We start from the raw sequence: 17,628 nt of genomic DNA, 5'->3' as shown, positions 1-17,628 counted from the left end.
ACCTCTCCTGTTCTAGGGTAAGCAAATCATGTTTCCCAGAGCAGGATCCTGAATGTGACACTGCTACTGTTTGCACACTAATGGTTCAGAACTAAGGCCATTGCAAGGGCAAGAGAAAGCAGTTTCCATTGCAAATTGTCAACATGGATAGACAGGCCTGAGAATCTGTCATCGCCTGCAGCTCAGAAAAGTACTGACTAGAGACCATAAAAACACAGGAACATAAGACATGCCAGCTGGATGAGGTCAAGGGCCCACCTAGTCCAGCATTGTAGGGGGTTGGACTAGATGATCCTCGGGTTCCCTTTCAACACTGCAATTCTATGATTCTATGCTTCTTGGTATGGGACAGTTTTCAATGTTTCGTAAAAGAGCTTCAAGAAGTTGTTCTTTGCTGCTCTTGGCAAAGTTGCATTTGCTGTTGGGTTTTAGGAGAAGAAAGGATTCTTGACTCCCTAAGGTAAAGGTAAAGGTACCCCTGACAGTTAGGTCCAGTCGTGGATGACTCTGGGGTTGCGGCGCTCATCTCGCTCTATAGGCCGAGGGAGCCAGCGTTTCTCCGCAGACAGCTTCTGGGTCATGTGGCCAGCATGACTAAGCCGCTTCTGGCAAAACCAGAGCAGCGCACAGAAACACTGTTTACCTTTCCGCCTCAGTGGTACCTATTTATCTACTTGCACTTTGAACAGTGGCGAACGGTGCCACTTGGCTGCCCAGGGCGGCAAATGTGAAGGCGCCCCCTGGGGGTGGGGCGTCGCTCCGCAGCATGCATGAACATGTGCAGTCAGTACGTGCTGCTGCTGGCGCAAAGCGGCCCGTAACGGGCTGCTGCTCATGGGGCAGCCGGTACGGACCGTGTATGTCCATACGGCGCACGTGGGCGGAGGCGGGGGCAGGGAGGGGCACCCCGAGTGGAGCCCCCCCAAGTGGAGCCTGGGGCGGCACGCCCCACCGCCCCCTTGCTACGCTCCTGACTTTGACGTGCTTTCAAACTGCTAGGTTGGCAGGAGCAGGGACCAAACAACGGGAGCTCACCCCGTCGCAGGGATTCGAACGGCCGACCTCTCGATCGGCAAGCCCTAGGCTCTGCAGTTTAGACCTCAGCACCACCTGCGTCCCCTCTTGACTCCCTACCCAGCCACAAATCCTGCACCTGGGTGAATTCCTTTGCACCAGAGAAATGAGGCCCCCTAACTGGCTCGAGCAAAAATGGAAAATATTACCACAGCCAGAGGATTGGAACACTGAGGAAAGGAGGAAGTTTGTGCTGCATAGACTGTCAAGCCATTTAACTGGGGGTGAGGATTGTATAAAGCCCAGAATGAAATTAAAATTAATCAAAAACGAGATGTTTCCATAACAAGAGTTAAGAAGAACTGGCATCTCCCACTTGCTAAATCAAGATTACACTGTTGCTTTTCAGTTCCTACTTCCTGAGCTGAGGTCCAAACTAGATATGACATTTGTCATATAGTTTGGCATCGCATGACTGATTTACAGATGTTATAGAATTTTTTTTCCATAACACAGTATTTATTTATTTTTTAAAAAAAAACACACACACACCAAAACAGCTCAGTATGGCTTTGGTGGTAAGCTGGATCTGGCCTTTGGCATCATATAGCTGATTTTTGTGTGTGAAAAAACACAAAATAGCCAGGGTGGAGGGACCTATCAGATGGAGGAGATGGTGTGTGTGTGTGTGTTTAACCCAGGGGTCAGCAAACTTTTTCAGCAGGGGGCCGGTCCACTGTCCCTCAGACCTTGTGGGGGGCCGGACTATATTTTGAAAAAAATTATGAACAAATTCCTATGCCCCACAAATAACCCAGAGATGCATTTTAAATAAAAGGACACATTCTACTCATGTAAAAACATGCTGATTCCCGGACTGTCCGTGGGCCAGATTTAGAAGGTGATTGGGCCACATCTGGCCCCCGGGGAACCCTTAGTTTGGGGAACCCTGGTTTAACCCTTTGCTTCTGCCGCAGTCTCCGTTGGAAGCAGCCCCCACCCATTTCTATTTTGCAAAGGGAAGAAAACTCCCACAGGCACCAATGGCAAAGATGGGCCTTATGGTAGGGGGAAAGAGTTAGCCCATCCACCCCCTGCATCCCATTGTGTCTTGGGTCCTTCCACGCTGGTTATTTGTGTTTACCATCCAGTCTAGTTTGACTGTTGAATCAGTGTGCTTTTCCATGAGTAGAATGTGTGCTTTTATTAAAAATGCATCTCTGGGTTATTTGTGGGGCATAGGAATTCGTTCATTCCCACACTTGGTAGAGCCCACGCTGGGGAAGGCTGGTTTATGCAGCCTGGCAATGACTCTCCAAGGTTTTTAAATGAAAGACGTTCCTCAGCCCTACGTGGAGACGCCGGGCAGGGATTGAACCGGGGGGCCTTCTGCATGCAAAGCAAATGCTCTACCCATTGAGCCAAACCTTTCCCTAAGTAACGCCAGGCGGCAGAACGAAGAAAGCTGGAAAGCAGAGCTCAAAGGGGGGGGGCAAGAGAGAAACAAGAGAACATGAGCAGTTGTCATGTACCAGCGAGGCAGCTGAGCTTGCCAACTGTACACTTTGGCTATGCAAAAGACAATGTGTTCAATTTGGCTCCTAGCCAGGCTGGATTTACATGGTCGTAATTCCGTTGGCAAAGGCAGAGCGATATTTTTGCAGCGGACAATGCACTCAAACTGAGGCTCGATGGAAATGTGGCACTCAGTCAAGTCCCCTCCACCCCCCTTTTAACCTCTCAATGGACATTTTTTCTCACTCTATGAAGGTTTTTTGGGGGGGTAGTAGAGGAAGGATTTTCTGCATCAGGGTTGCCGATAAAGGGTTGTGATTTCAATGCACCCACCACAATTCCTGGTTAAAAACCTCTAATTTTCTTGGCGTTAAGGAACGACACTCGGCTTGGTGTCATGCGATGCCAATTCTGGATTGGGGCTTTGCAAAGCAACGCACAGAGAAGGGCTCTGCTTAACTCTGAAGCTCACATCTTCATTATCTAATGCTAAGCTGAGGCTCCAAGACTTTGGCCACTTCATGAGAAGAGAAGACTCCCTGGAAAAGACCCTGATGTTGGGAAAGATGGAGGGCACAAGGAGAAGGGGACGACAGAGGACGAGATGGCTGGACAGTGTTCTTGAAGCTACAAACATGAGTTTGACCAAACTGTGGGAGGCAGTGGAAGACAGGAGTGTCTGGCGTGCTCTGGTCCATGGGGTCACGAAGAGTCGGACACAACTAAACAACAACAAACAACAAGGGCATTTTCACACAGTTACTTCAGCCTATCAAACTCTTTCCCCCGTGTTAATTCCCATACTCTTCACCCTGAGCACTGAATTACACATTTATCTGTTGATGTCTTTATCTACTATATATGGTACAGCTGCTGGTACTAGTGCTATTATTTATATCTAGCCCACCCTATCTCCCAAGCGAAATCAAGGCCACAAATAAAGCAACAAAAACCAGACAATTAAAGATAAAACCATCTGAAAAATACTAAGATATCTGAAAACCTTTTAAAGCAATCATGGGTCCTCGCAGCTAATCATTTCAAGGCTCCCAGATATAGTCTCTTCTAGCCATTGACAGGGAGGGCCTTCCACAAGCAGGGTGCCACCACTGAGAAGGCCCCGTTGCGAGTCAGCACCAACCAGGAGGCACCCAGCAACTTGGAGCCTCCATGTGCAGAGACAGTCTACCTTCAAGCACCAGCTGCTGGGAGGAACACCAAGGGAGGGCTATCACCTTCAGCCTCTGCTTGAGAGTTTCCCAAAAGTATCCAAGCCAGCTATTTCTCTACTGCGTGAAGCAGGATGCTGTGCTAAAATGGACAATTTGGTCTGATCAAGCAGGGCTCTTGCTATGTACTTAAGTCCCAGTTTATGTCATCCGCTGCCTTGTTTTCTTAACAAATAAATTCACTGGTCCTCGGGGGGGGGGGGGTTCATGCCATGCATTTCCACTGACTCTTTCACTCAGCTTTAGCTGAGATTCCTGCATTGCAGCGGGTTGGACTAGATGACCCCTGGGGGTACATTAAAGGTAAAGGTACCCCTGACCATTAGGTCCAGTCGCAGATGACTCTGGGGTTGCGCGCTCATCTCGCTTTACAGGCCAAGGGAGCTGGCGTTTGCCCGCTTCCGCAGACAGTTTTTCCGGGTCATGTGGCCAGCATGACTAAGCTGGTTCTGGCGAACCAGAGCACCGCATGGAAACGCCGTTTACCTTCTGGGAGCTCTCCCCGTTGCGGGGATTCGAACCGCCAACTTTCCGATCGGCAAGCCCTAGGCTCTGTTGTTTAGACCGCCACCCACATCCCTTACAACTCTACAATTCTATGATTCTATGAAACCTAAAGTATAAATAGAAATGAGTGATTTGGTTTCTCATTTTTCCATAAATCCATTTATGTATCCCTCTGATGCCTGGTGACTTCTGTTTCTGATGAAGTGTGCATGCACACGAAAGCTCACACCAAAATAAAAACTTAGTTGGTCTTTAAGGTGCTACTGAAGGAATTTTTTTATTTTGTTCTGATGCCTTCAGTTTTATATTTTTATATTTGTATTGAGAAATGTTTTTCTTTCTGACTATCGGTTGAATAAAGTATTTTGATTTGCTTAAATCCAGCTCTACACATTTTGACGTCAGTTTGTGGTTTTGTTTTGTTTTAGTCCTCAAAAAGTTAACCAGCATTTCAGTGCTAATCTCCAAACATGTAATGATTTTTGTTCATAATTTTGTCTTTAGCATACACAGCTTTAGCAAATCAATACCACCTAATATAACACATTTTTGTATGCTATTTTCACTAATGTAATGCACACGGCATATGTAAACTGAATGCATTAAAAAAAAACCCAACAAGCATTTTAATCAAAGTCTGATTTTATAGTTTTGACTCCTTTTTTTTTTTTGCATCGTATCCTCACAAACCGTTTAAGTGGTTAAGCAGCACATAGCTAGATTAATTAAATAAGCAAACAAATTTTGCACACATTACTAGGCTCAAGAACTGAATTGGCAAAAGGCAAAGAATTTCAAAGGACGGCTCTGTTTCAGTTTGCAAATTTGGTAGGTTTGTTTTTCTGTACAACCTGAACTGAATTCCCTCTCCCCACCTCTAAGCGTCAGAGCCAAAATTCACAGCAAGCATCAGCACACCAGAATTTTCTTTTTTACAGCAGGTTTGTGGCATCAGCTCAATGCTGCTCAAGCCAGGGAAACTATTTTACAATAACTTTTCAGATGCCGTCCCTATAAATCTCAAGCGAGGGCCGGCAGCTCTAAGAAACCCCAGACCCAGCCTTCTGTCATCGGCCCATTTGTCTTTCAGGCCAGGTGCTCGGAAGCCTTTGGCTCCTGGCCCCCAAACATATTCATCCCACGTCTCCTGGGATTTTAGCTCTGGGTCTCTGACCGAAACAGCTGCTTTAGAGGGCAGGAGAAAGGCTGGCCTCTTTCGCCTGCCACACAAAGAACTCACGGCGACCCAAAAGCCAAGCGTCAAGCTTTGCTGAAACGAATCTGGCAGAAAAAATATATATCACGAGATTTCGCCGAGAGCTGTGAGACCTTTGCCATCCATTCACCACGGTGATACCAGAACAGGTAAAGAGCAATGTTCTGCCACTCTGGACATCCTGTGGGCTGGACATTTGCTTATCTCATGGCTCTCTGCCTTCAGTGGGCACATCAACAGGTAGAAATTTAAGGGTGTAGCTCGATGGCAGAACACCAGTTTTGCATGCAGAAGGTCCCCAGTGGTCCCTCCAGGTAGGGCTGGGAACGTCCCATGCCTCAAACCCTGGTGAGCTGCTGCCGGTCCGTGTGGACAATACTGAGTTAGCAGGGCTAATGGGACTGACTTTGTAGAAGGCAGCTTCCTAAGCTCCTATGCAGTGAGGCGGTGTGGGGTAATGGTTAGAGCATTGGGCTAGGACCTGGGAGACCAGGGTTCAAATCCACACTTGGGCAAGACACCCACTGGCCCAGTCACTGACTATCAGCCTAACCTACTTCACAAGATTGTTGTGGGGATTAAATGAAGAGAAGAACCATTAATGCCCCATTGAGTTCCTTGGAGAAAAAGGCAAGATGCAGTAATAAATAAATAAACCACACAGCTGAAGCGTCACCCTTCATTGCAGGGCTCAGATGGGTAAAGCTTCGCCTGTTGAATATCAGCCTGTTTCTCTGCTATTGCCAGCACAGAACCTCTCCCAGGAAAAAAAAGTGGTAGGGAAAAGAACGCCAGGGGAGAGTCTGAAGAAACAGATTCTGCTCCTCACCCACGTCCGATAAATCTGGAGGAGAGTTGTTTTCCCCCAACAGTATGCTTGCTGCTTAGTTTTCTGGCATGAATCATTTTGAGAGCTCTCCTTTCTTAAAAAACCAAAAAATCACTGCCTCTGCTTGTGGGAGTTTTCAAGAGAAAGGTGGGTGTCTATCCCAGCAGAGATGATTTCATTTTTCTAGCAAGCAATGAATGCTCACAACACTCATGCTCACAATGGCAGCATGCAAACGGTGGGCAGGGCGAGAGGCAAAGTGGGCGGGGCTGCATTGCAGGGGGTCAGACTAGATGACCCTTGTCGGCCCCTTCCAACTCCACGAGGCTATGATTCCATGCAAATTTGGCCTTTGTACAGTAGCTTCCAGACAAGCTCCTCTCTGCCCTCCATCCAGGAAAGCGGGGGGGGGGGCATTATCAGAATTCAGGGACGCCTTCAGGCTTTCTGATTAAAGAGAACAACGGGACTCGATTCCAAGCCCCACTCCACTAACCGACACTCTGCAGCAAACGGCGCAAACGGCAGGCGCAAAGAGAAGGAAAAGAGCACGGCTCTCAGAGTGTTTGCAAGAGAAGGAAACAAACATACAATGTGCTGGAATTAATAAACATCTCGCCTTCTTACATAATTTAGCTTGGCACAGCTTTCCGGAGAGGAAGAACAGAACAGCCTCCCCCCCTCCCCCAACCCAGGGCACTCCATGACATGAGGAATAAAACAACAATGGACATTCCTCTGAGCATAAGCAGAGTGGTTTCTGTTTCCTAAGGAGCGATCGCAACCCAACCTTGCCTAGTCCAGGGAAATGAAAAAGAACCTCTAAACCAGGCACCCCCAAACTCGGCCCTCCAGATGTTTTGGGACTACAATTCCCATCATCCCTGACCACTGGTCCTGTTAGCTAGGGATGATGGGAGTTGTAGTCCCAAAACATCTGGAGGGCCGAGTTTCAGGATGCCTGCTCTAAACAGTGATCTGACCTTATAAATGTGTCAGCTGCATGGGGTTTTTTTGGGGGGGGGGCAAAAAGGCTGATAATTAAGAGGATCAGAGCAGGCATGAGGGGAGAATCTAACCCACTCCTCCCCAGATTAAAACCATAGAATCATAGAGTTGAAAGAGACCACAAGGGCCATCCAGTCCAACCCCCTGCCAAGCAGGAAACACCATCAAAGCATTCCTGACAGATGGCTGTCAAGCCTCTGCTTAAAGACCTCCAAAGAAGGAGACTCCACCACACTCCTTGGCAGCAAGTTCCACTGCCGAACAGCTCTTACTGATTTATATCTCTTTGAAGTTGTTATCGCTGAGAGGAACAGTTGCTCCCCCTCCCAGTGGCACCATAGCAGTTTCAACATATGAGTTTATCCTCAGCAAAGAAGGAAAGGGTTAAACCTCCACCTCCCTGCCTGCCACAATCCCCAAAATTATTAGGTCCCCATTCAATCTGATTTCCCTTTTGAAAACAAAAACAAAAACACATCGTGGATACTTTGGCCCTAAGACTGCGGGGATTTCAAGGGTTCAAGGCTATGAAGCGTTTGGCACACAAATGGAAGACAGCCCTTTCCATTCAATGGGTCAGTTGCACCACTGTGGTCCTTTAATTGCCTGTGTCAGCCTTCCCCAAGCCGGTGTTGTGAAGTGGTTGGCAGGCTAGGACCTGGGAGACCAGAGTTCGAATCCTCACTCATCTGTGAAGCTCACTGGGGAACCTGGCTCTCAGTTCACAGGGTCGTTGTCCTGGGGATTCAGTGAGGGGGAGGAGGGGGAGGAGGGGGAGGAGGAGGAGGAGGAGGAGGAGGAGGAGGAGGAGGAGGAGGAGGAGGAGGAGGAGGACCAGTTAAACCACCTTAAACCCCATGGGGGGGGGAATCTGGACTATAAATGCAATATATAAATGAAGAAACCACTCATTCTGGTGTTCTCTGGATGCTGATGCAGCCTGCCTTGCATAAAGAGGGGGAAAGATTCAGCCAGCGCAGGGTCTTCCCAGCAATGGAAGAATGTGTGCAGAGATGTCAACATGAGGAAGCTCGGTGATTCACGAGGTGTGTTTTCCCCAAGCTATGTATCCTAGCATTTCACCCAGCCTGGGTTTACATTCCTACAGAGAAGCATCACCTTCTCTTGGGAGACTGTTTCTTCAATGTTAGTTCTTGCCCTGCCAGGCACTTCTCCTGGCCCTAAAATATATATCACCCTCCTCTCCCTGCAGCCCCGGCCCCAATTCCTTTCGAGTAGCTTTCTGTTTCTCGGATCTCTTGCTGAACGCTATTGCCTGTGACTTCATCTGTTGCCACAACAAGAGCTGTGCTCTGCAGGAACCTCACCTTAGGGCTCTCTGGCCAGCGATTCCAAGGGTCAGCTGTAACCAACCAGCTAGTAGCGTAGTGGTTAGAAGCCCATTTTCAGTATCTAAGGTAAATGCCTGTCATTATAACTGGAGAAAGGAAGGCAAAGAGGTCTTAGGTATATCAAGGACATATTGCAGGGCTTGCAGTGTTGGACTAAGACCACAGCGACTAGGTCCCTACTCAGCCATAAAGCTAATAATAATAATAATAATAATAATAATAATAATAATAATAATAATAATAATATATTATTTATACCCCGCCCATCTGGCCGGGTCTCCCCAGCCACTCTGGGCGGCTTCCAACAGAAAAATAAAACACAATAATCTATTAAACATTAAAAGCCTCCCTGAACAGGGCTGCCTTCAGGTGTCTTCTAAAAGTCTGGTAGTTGTTTTCCTTTTTGACATCTGTTGGGAGGGCGTTCCACAGGGCAGGCGCCACCACCGAGAAGGCCCTCTGCCATAAAGCTCATGGGATGACCGTGGGCCAGTCTCTCTCTCTCTCTCTCTGCCTAACCTACCTCACAAGGTTGTTGTGGGGAATTAAAAGGCAATGGGGCAAGGATTTCTCCCAATGCAACAACACCTCCTAGTATGCTACTTTCCTTTCATCCATTCACTCATATGGGAGAAATTAGAAGGGTATATGTGCTCCTTGAGTTGGGGATCAAGCACCCCCTCCCCCCCAGTGGCCCCCAGGCTAAGGGGCAGGCTGCTCACTCCATTCCACGAATCCCAGATTAAATCCTGCTCACCATGTTCCTCATCCCATGAAACTTAATGGGAACCGCTGAGAAAACCGGGCCACTTTCAGTTTGCACAACCCTGCCTTGTGTTCTGATTCCTTGGTCACATTAGTGGGTGACAAAGGGACAGAGCCCAGAAGCTGTGTATATATAACTACCCATGAAAGTGACAGGTAGATGACAGAAAGACCTTGAAGGGGAGGTAGGAAAGTGAAGATCTCCCAGGATGAGAGAATGGGAGAGGAGAGGAAAGCTGCAAAGTGAGAGCTGGGAGGGTCTGTCATTTTCTATTTTAAAGGCACCTTTGGGTGGAGAGAAGATTCTGCCTTTTTGCACTGTACTTTGTATTTTATAGGTAGGTAGCCGTGTTGGTCTGATGCAGTCAAAACAAAATAAAAAATTCCTTCCAGTTGCACCTTAGAGACCAAGTAAGTTTGTCATAGGTATGAGCTTTCATGTGCATGCACACTTATTCAGATACCAAAGCTCATTGTGCATTGCATGCACACGAAAGCTCATACCTATGACAAACTTAGTTGGTCTCTAAGGTGCTACTGGAAGGATTTTTTGTTTTGCTTTGTATTTTAGACACCCTGCTGCCGATCTCCTCCTCCCTTTTTATATGTCGCTGCTGTTATGAGAACTTGCAATTTTATTTGTATTTCTTATCAGAATTGAATTTATATAACTGATTTGGGTCTTACGCTGTGTTGACATCTGTGTTCTATGTTGCAAACCGGCCTGCATTGTAACCAATTTCACAGCATTGTAACGGAGTAGCAAAAGGAGGCAAGCCACCCCCACCCACCCCCTCAGACGACCAAAGGGAAGGAAAGCAAGGGATGTGATGCATGTGGGAATTATTGGGAATATGTCAGTGGTTACTCAAGTGCTTCCAGCTAAGAAATCAGAAGCCGACTTGGGAAGCTGGCGTTTCAAGAACGGCTGGGTGAGTGAGGCTAAATTCACACATAATTTGAAATCTCAATGCTCAACATATGCCTGTTAAAGGTAAAGGGACCCCTGACTATTAGGTCCAGCTCATCTCAAATTATTGGCCGAGGGAGCCGGCGTACAGCTTCCGGGTCTTGTGGTCAGCATGACAAAGCCGCTTCTGGCGAAGCAGAGCAGCACATGGAAACACCGTTTACCTTTCCGCTGTAGTGGTACCTATTTATCTACTTGCACTTTGACGTGCTTTCGAACTGCTAGGTGGGCAGGAGCAGGGACCGAGCAACGGGAGCTCACCCCGTCACAGGGATTCAAACCACCGACCTTCTGATCGGCAAGCCCTAGGCTCAGTGGTTTAACCCACCGCGCCACCCGCCTGTTAATCTGCTCTAAATGAATGCAGTTGGATTCCACTGAAAAGCACTGATTTTAAATAAAAATCATTCTGAGGGCATGACCACTGGGCTTAGAAAAAGATCCCTCAATTTCAGGAAGGATAATTTTCTCGGTTCCTATCGGCTGTAAGAGTTAAATGGAAACCCCATGTTCAGAGGCAGTATACCACCTATAATAGACACCCAGGAAAAAACACAAGGAAGGGCTCATCCCTTTCATGCGCTGCCTGTGAGTATCCAGAAAGAATCTGATTTGCCTCTGTACACTGAACTAGATGGTCTCTTGGTCGGATCCAGCAGTCAGGGCTCTGTTTATGGCCCATTCATACTGGCAAGTCATCACTGATGTTACAGGTTTTAAGTGTTGGGATGTTCACATGGGAACAGTCCCGGCAAATGACACTGAGGAAATATGACTTGCAGAGAGAAGCTCCTTCGAGCTTTTTCTCATTTCGCAGAATTCTCAGTTTTAAGGAAGGCAAGGTGCCAAAATGTGTATTTGGCTCCTGAGAATAGCCATCAAGGGACTGTCTTTCTTCATAGCCGAGGTGACAGTAAAAGACTTTTTGAGCAGGGCTCAAACGACAATTAGAAACACGCATATTAAGGAGCAAGTCCTATTTAACTCAATTGGGGCTTAACTTCGGGGCCAGCGTGTGTAGGAAGTGACTGGAGGTGTGACAACATCAATCCCCTTTTTCGTTCGCCTTCTGCATGAACCCATTTCGCAAATGGGAGGACCGAGGCCAAGTGACGGATTGGTTACCCTCCCGCAGAGGTGGGGTTCAAATTCACCATCTCCCAGGTATGCCAGACATTCTAAGGGAGTATTGCAAAGAAGACATGTGGGCCACAGAAGAAACGCAATTTCCTGCAAGACGGAGAAGGCAAGATAGATTCAGCTTGTGTTGCCCCTGCCCTTAAGTGAATTAAATCTATGTCTGTGTTAACTGAAGTGATGTCTATTCCTCCCTCAATTACCTGCAGTATAGAAGTTTAGACTGTAAGCTCCTCTCCTTCCATTCTCTGCAGAGCTCCAAACACAGGGGTGACGGTATTATGAGAATAACATGCAAATTGTGACAGCCTGTACGTTCTGCAGCGCAAATGTATTTTGCAGCTGAACAGAGCGAGTGAAAAGGCATTAATAAAAAACTGGGGGGACGGGACAGAACAGAACTTGGGGGACAAGCAAATCATTATAGGCAGAAGGCCTGCTGCACAAACTCTGCCCAGAGGCAAACACCCTCTTTGGTCAAGATAGCATTCTGAAAATTGATCATAACCCAGCCAAACATTAGCCCTTCTATTGACTTCCAAAGAGAGAGAAAGAAGAATTAAACACTTGCTTAACTTTCTTGCTGAAATCGTCAAGGCTCAGAAGCGCTTAGCTATGGAGGGTCTGTGGCCTCTATTGGGGCTATTGATGCAACTTTGGAATCATTTTTTTGGATGAGATGCATGCTGGATTTTTACCCCCTGTAGGGATGAAAGGGCAGCGATTCAGATCAATAATGTGGTGTGTGTGGAGGCGGAAGTTTGAATACCCCCCCCCCAGGACCACTGAGAAACAGCCTAACAGCAGCTGCTTTGAGCTGGGGAGGGGGGTGTCAAGAGGTTTCATCACAAATCTCCTGATTTCATGTGTGGGTCTGACCCTGCTTTGCCCTGAAAAAAACTGAAATCCCCCCCCCACCAAAAATAAGAAGAATTAATGAAGTCCCTTGACATAAGCTGACCATAAGCTCACCAAGGCTGATCCATTGGTCTCAAAACCAGAACTAGATCACGCAGGAACAAATGAAAATGCCCTGAGCATGTGCAGAAAGTACCTGCCTCGTCGCCTGTTTGTCTAGAAATTGAGCACTGATAAAGTTGGAAGATCAATACTTCCAAATGCTATTAATTTAAGACCGTTTCTCAGGGGTGTAGAATAAAACCAAAGCATAAATATTACAAAATAAAAACACAAGCATGTTTGATATCTGTCTATACACACAGACATACATTTGTGCATATATGAGAGACAGAGACCGGCGGTCATCGTAATAAATACATGGTTTTAGTGGTTAGCAGCATTCTTCCAACATTCAGAGTAAACCTGTCCAGATGCTTTAAAAAATCAAGTTTGATATATATGTGTGTGTGTGTGTGTGCATATTTTGTGCATGCATGTATAAACAGAAAGTGGAGTTTTTAAAGCATCAGACAGCCCTTTGGACAGACCTAGAAAGCAGCCCATTTAAAATGTCACCCCCTGGAAGAAGTCCCAGTATGTTTACTGCGACTAGGTGCCTTGTGCCAGGCGCTGTACAATGTTTTGACCCAACACAGCATCCACCCTCGTGGGCTTTTATCCTGACACCCCAGTTTCCCCACTAAGCTACTCCAAATAGGGCAAGACTGAAAAGACGCAGCTCATTCGTAGCTTTGATTCATCCCCTGCTGTGGGATGGGAAAGTCCCCTGTCTGAAACCTTCTAGAGAGCTGCTGCCAGCCAGTGTGGGTGATACAGGCTTAGATGGACCAAATGTCTGACCCAGGGCAAGGCAAATTCCTATGACCCTAATAGGGGAAAGGGGTGTAGCTCAGTAGCAGAGGAACTGTCTTGTGCGCAGAAACAAGACCATCGCCAGCTAGGGCTGGGATCATACCCCATCTGAAACCACCCGCAGAACAGCTGCCAGTCAGGATAGACAATACTGAATTTAAAACGCTAATGCCCTTCTAGGCTGCATCAACAGAAGTACAGTGTCCTGATCAAGGGAAGTCATAGTACCACTCTATTCTGCCTTGTTCAGACCACACCTGGAATACTGTGTCCCGTTCTGGGCACCACAATTTAAGAAGGATGTTGACAAGCAGGAACACGTGCAGAGGTGGGGGACCAAGATTATCAAAGGTCAGGAAAGCAAGCCTGATGAGGAATGATTTGAGGGAGTTGGGTATGTTTAGTCTACAAAAGTGGAAGAGGAGATATGATAGACATCTTCAATTATCTAAAGGGCTGCCCCATGGAAGATGGAGCATGGATGTTTTCTCCTGCTCCAGAGGGTAGGACTCAAACCAATGGAAAGGAAGAACTTTCTGACAGTAGAAACTGTCTGATAAAGGAACAGACTCCCAGGAGAGGTGGTGGATTCTCCTTCCTTGGAGATTTTGAAGCAGAGGTTGGATGGCAAGCTGTCATGGATGCTATAGTTGAGATTCCTGCATTGCAGGGGGTTGGGCTAGATGTGATGACCCTCGGGGACCCTTCCAATTCTACAATTCTTCAATTTTATGAAATGGACCAATGGTCTGGCTCAGTTTAAAGCAGCTCCCTATCTTCCTAAGGTATGAAGGTGATTAGAAATCAGACTTTCCCTTCTGCTGTTTAAGAATTTTCTATCTTGCCCTCCCCCTTATCGTCTTTGCAGAGAAAACGGGAGTATTCCAACCCTTTGCTCACTCACCTTGGAAATCACGCAGCTGAGGACAGTCACCCAAAACCACAGATGCGGTCTTCCTCCTTTATACTCCATAGCGTGACGGTTAGGGTTAAGGAAGACCCAACGATGCAAAAAAGCTTCTTTTCTGCCGGATTTTCTCTTGGACAATTAAAATAAAAATAATAACTACATTATTCTGGCCCGTGCGTTGCTTTGCTTATTTTATGCAAGAGAAAGTGGTCTCTGCATTCTGCAGAAGTTGAATTTTAAATAAGAAAAACCATTTAAAAAAAATAAAAATCCGATCAGCGTCCTCCTTTGATTTTTTTTGTTTCGTTCGTTTTGCGGACTCTCGCAGGGACGAGGCTCCCTTTCGCAGAGGAGACGCAGACCCGGAGCGAGACGAGCCACCAGCGAGCAACAAGGCTCAAGTCAATGTGCGGCTCTCTCGGAGGCGCCGCGTGGAAGGGCTTCCCTTGTCCCCGCCCCGAGGGCGGGGCTTGAGGGAGGGAGGGGGCGGGGCTGACGGGGAAGGCCAATGGGAAGAGGCTCGGCTCGGCTGGGTCCAGGTAGGATCCCGAGTTTGGATAGCTTAGCAGGCAGGCAGAAAGGAGGAAAGGAGGAGGAAGGGAAGAAACGAATGACGGACGTGGAAGGAAGGGAAGGGGAAAAAGAGTTTTCTGTGCCTTTTTTCATCTGCAGGAGCTGCGGTTCTCAGGGTGGTTTCCCCGTCGATCGCTCTTGTCAGGAGCTCTGGAAACTGTACCACTTCGAATTATAGAGTTGGAAGAAGAAGTGTGCACACGAAAGCTCATACCATAATATAAACTTAGTTGGTCTTTAAGGTGCTACTGAAGGAATTTTTTTATTTTGCTTCGACTCAGACCAACACGGCTACCTACCTGTAACTAGAGTTGGAAGAGACCACAAGGGCCATCCAGTCCAACCCCCTGTCAAGCAGGAAACACCATCAAAGCATTCCTGACATATGCCTGTCGAGCCTCTGCTTAAAGACCTCCAAAGAAGGAGACTCCACCACACTCCTTGGCAGCAAATTCCACTGCCGAACAGCTCTTACTGTCAGGAAGTTCTTCCTAATGTTTAGGTGGAATCTTCTTTCTTGTAGCTTGAATCCATTGCTCCGTGTCCGCTTCCCTGGAGCAGCAGAAAACAACCTTTCACCCTCTTCTATATGACATCCTTTAATATATTTGAACATGGCTATCATATCACCCCTTAACCTTCTCTTCTCCAGGCTAAACATACCCAGCTCCCTAAGCCGTTCCTCATAAGGCATCATTTCCAAGCCTTTGACCATTTTGGTTGCCCTCTTCTGGACACGTTCCAGCTTGTCAATGTCCAGAGGAGGGCAACCAAAATGGTCATAGGCCTGGAAACGATGCCTTATGAGGAACGGCTTAGGGAGCTTGGCACCCTTTAACGTACTATAACTCTCAGGATGCTCTGGGGAGAAAACCACAACTGTCATAAAGTGTGGTATGGCACATAGAGCAGATGGGGCTATGGGCGCATCCAAGTTGGGGGGCAAGCAGGGGGCAGCTGCCCCCTCCCAAATCAATAAAAATCAACACAAATCTGAGATTCTGCCCCTGCCTACAAAAGCCTCCCCCCCCCAACAACAAAAACCCTGGCTACTCCCATGGATGGGGCGAAGGCAGTGTTTGCCAAAGAGTCAGTTCAGAGTCTCTACCAACTGAGGCGATGGCCGTTATAAGGAGAGCAAGGATTTAATATGCTGATGACACAACCTTGATGGCAGAAAGTGAGGAGGAATTAAAGAACCTTTCAATGAGGGTGAAAGAGGAAAACCCAAAATATGGCCTGAAGCTCAACATCAAAAAACCAAGATCATGGCCACTGGTCCCATCACCTCCTGGCAAATAGAAGGGGAAGAAATGGAGGCAGTGAGAGATTTTACTTTCTTGGGCTCCTTGATCACTGCAGATGGTGACAGCAGTCATGAAATTAAAAGACGCCTGCTTCTTGGGAGAAAAACGATGACAAACCTAGACAGCATCTTAAAAAGCAGAGACATCACCTTGCCAACAAAGGTCCATATAGTTAAAGCTATGGTTTTCCCAGAAGTGATGTATGGAAGTGAGAGCTGGACCATAAAGAAGGCTGATCGCCGAAGAATGGATGCTTTTGAATTATGGTGCTGGAGGAGACTCTTGAGAGTCCCATGGACTGCAGGAAGATCAAACCTATTCATTCTGAAGGAAATCAGCCCTGAGTGCTCACTGGAAGGACAGATCCTGAAGCTGAGGCTCCAATACTTTGGCCACCTCATGAGAAGAGAAGACTCCCTGGAAAAGACCCTGATGTTGGGAAAGATGGAGGGCACAAGGAGAAGGGGACGACAGAGGACGAGATGGTTGGACAGTGTTCTCAAAGCTATCCAACATGAGTTTGACCAAACTGCGGGAGGCAGTGGAAGACAGGAGTGCCTGGCGTGCTCTGGTCCATGGGGTCACAAAGAGTCGGACACGACTAAACGGCTAAACAACAACAACAAAAAAAACCTCTCCCCTTGCTAAGTGCATACCAATTCAACAAGGCAGGAATTTTGTCTATTGTGATTGGCAGTTGGGGAGCCATTAAGGGAGCAGGAAATAACTCAGGGAGGGCACATGCCACTATCCCTTACCTCCTAACGCCCCCACCCCCCTTTAATCATGGTGGTTACGCTCTGAATAGGAATTGCTGGAAACCCAGCAATTGCTGGGGACCCAGGTGGCGCTGTGGGTTAATGCACAGAGTCTAGGGCTTGCTGATCAGAAGGTCGGCGGTTCGAATCCCTGCAACGGGGTGAGCTCCCGTTGCTCGGTCCCAGCTCCTGCCAACCTAGCAGTTCGAAAGCACATCAAAGTGCAAGTAGATAAATAGGGACCGCTCCGGCGGGAAGGTAAACGGCGTTTCCGTGTGCTGCTCTGGTTCGCCAGAAGCGGCTTTGTCATGCTGGCCACATGACCCGGAAGCTGTTTGCGGACAAACGCCGGCTCCCTCGGCCTATAGAGTGAGATGAGCACCGCAACCCCAGAGTCGGACACGACTGGACCTGATGGTCAGGGGCCCCTTTACCTTTACTTTTCCCAAGGGGAGAATGCTCTTGTGCTCAGTTTCTTCTTTTTGGGTTTTCCACAAGCATCTGGTTGGCCACTGTGAGATCAGGATGTTGGACTAGAGGGCCATTGGCCTGATCCAGCAGGCTCTTCTTATATTTTTATGCAGCGGTTTCTCTAGTCACCTACCTGGCACTGAGGAGCAGTGCTTGAAAGCTCGATGGGTTGCCGACCTGTCCTCAGGAACGATGGGATTGGAGGAAGCGATCAGCAGGCAAGACAGCATGCCCAGGTCTAGAGCAGCCTTCCCCAACCCGGTGCCCTCCCAGAGTTTCGGACCACAACTCCCA

The 17,628-nt window shown here is 47.7% G+C and overlaps 1 protein-coding gene across 1 annotated transcript in view; it reads right to left on the bottom strand.

The window, feature by feature from the left end:
* LOC118092192 (vasoactive intestinal polypeptide receptor) overlaps positions 1-14,615 on the bottom strand; it is a 102,843-nt gene extending 88,228 nt beyond the window's left edge. The window contains exon 1 of the mRNA XM_035130008.2: positions 14,220-14,615. Within this exon, the coding sequence (XP_034985899.2) occupies positions 14,220-14,288 (69 nt within the window). The 5' untranslated portion in view covers positions 14,289-14,615. The remainder of the gene's footprint in view (positions 1-14,219) is intronic.
* Between the last annotated feature and the right edge of the window lie 3,013 nt (positions 14,616-17,628).

This window comes from Zootoca vivipara, chromosome 12 (genome assembly GCF_963506605.1).
Source record: "Zootoca vivipara chromosome 12, rZooViv1.1, whole genome shotgun sequence".
Classification (NCBI taxonomy): domain Eukaryota; kingdom Metazoa; phylum Chordata; class Lepidosauria; order Squamata; family Lacertidae; genus Zootoca; species Zootoca vivipara.
Note: the sequence above shows the minus strand (reverse complement) of the source record. Positions and strands in the feature narration are given on the sequence as shown.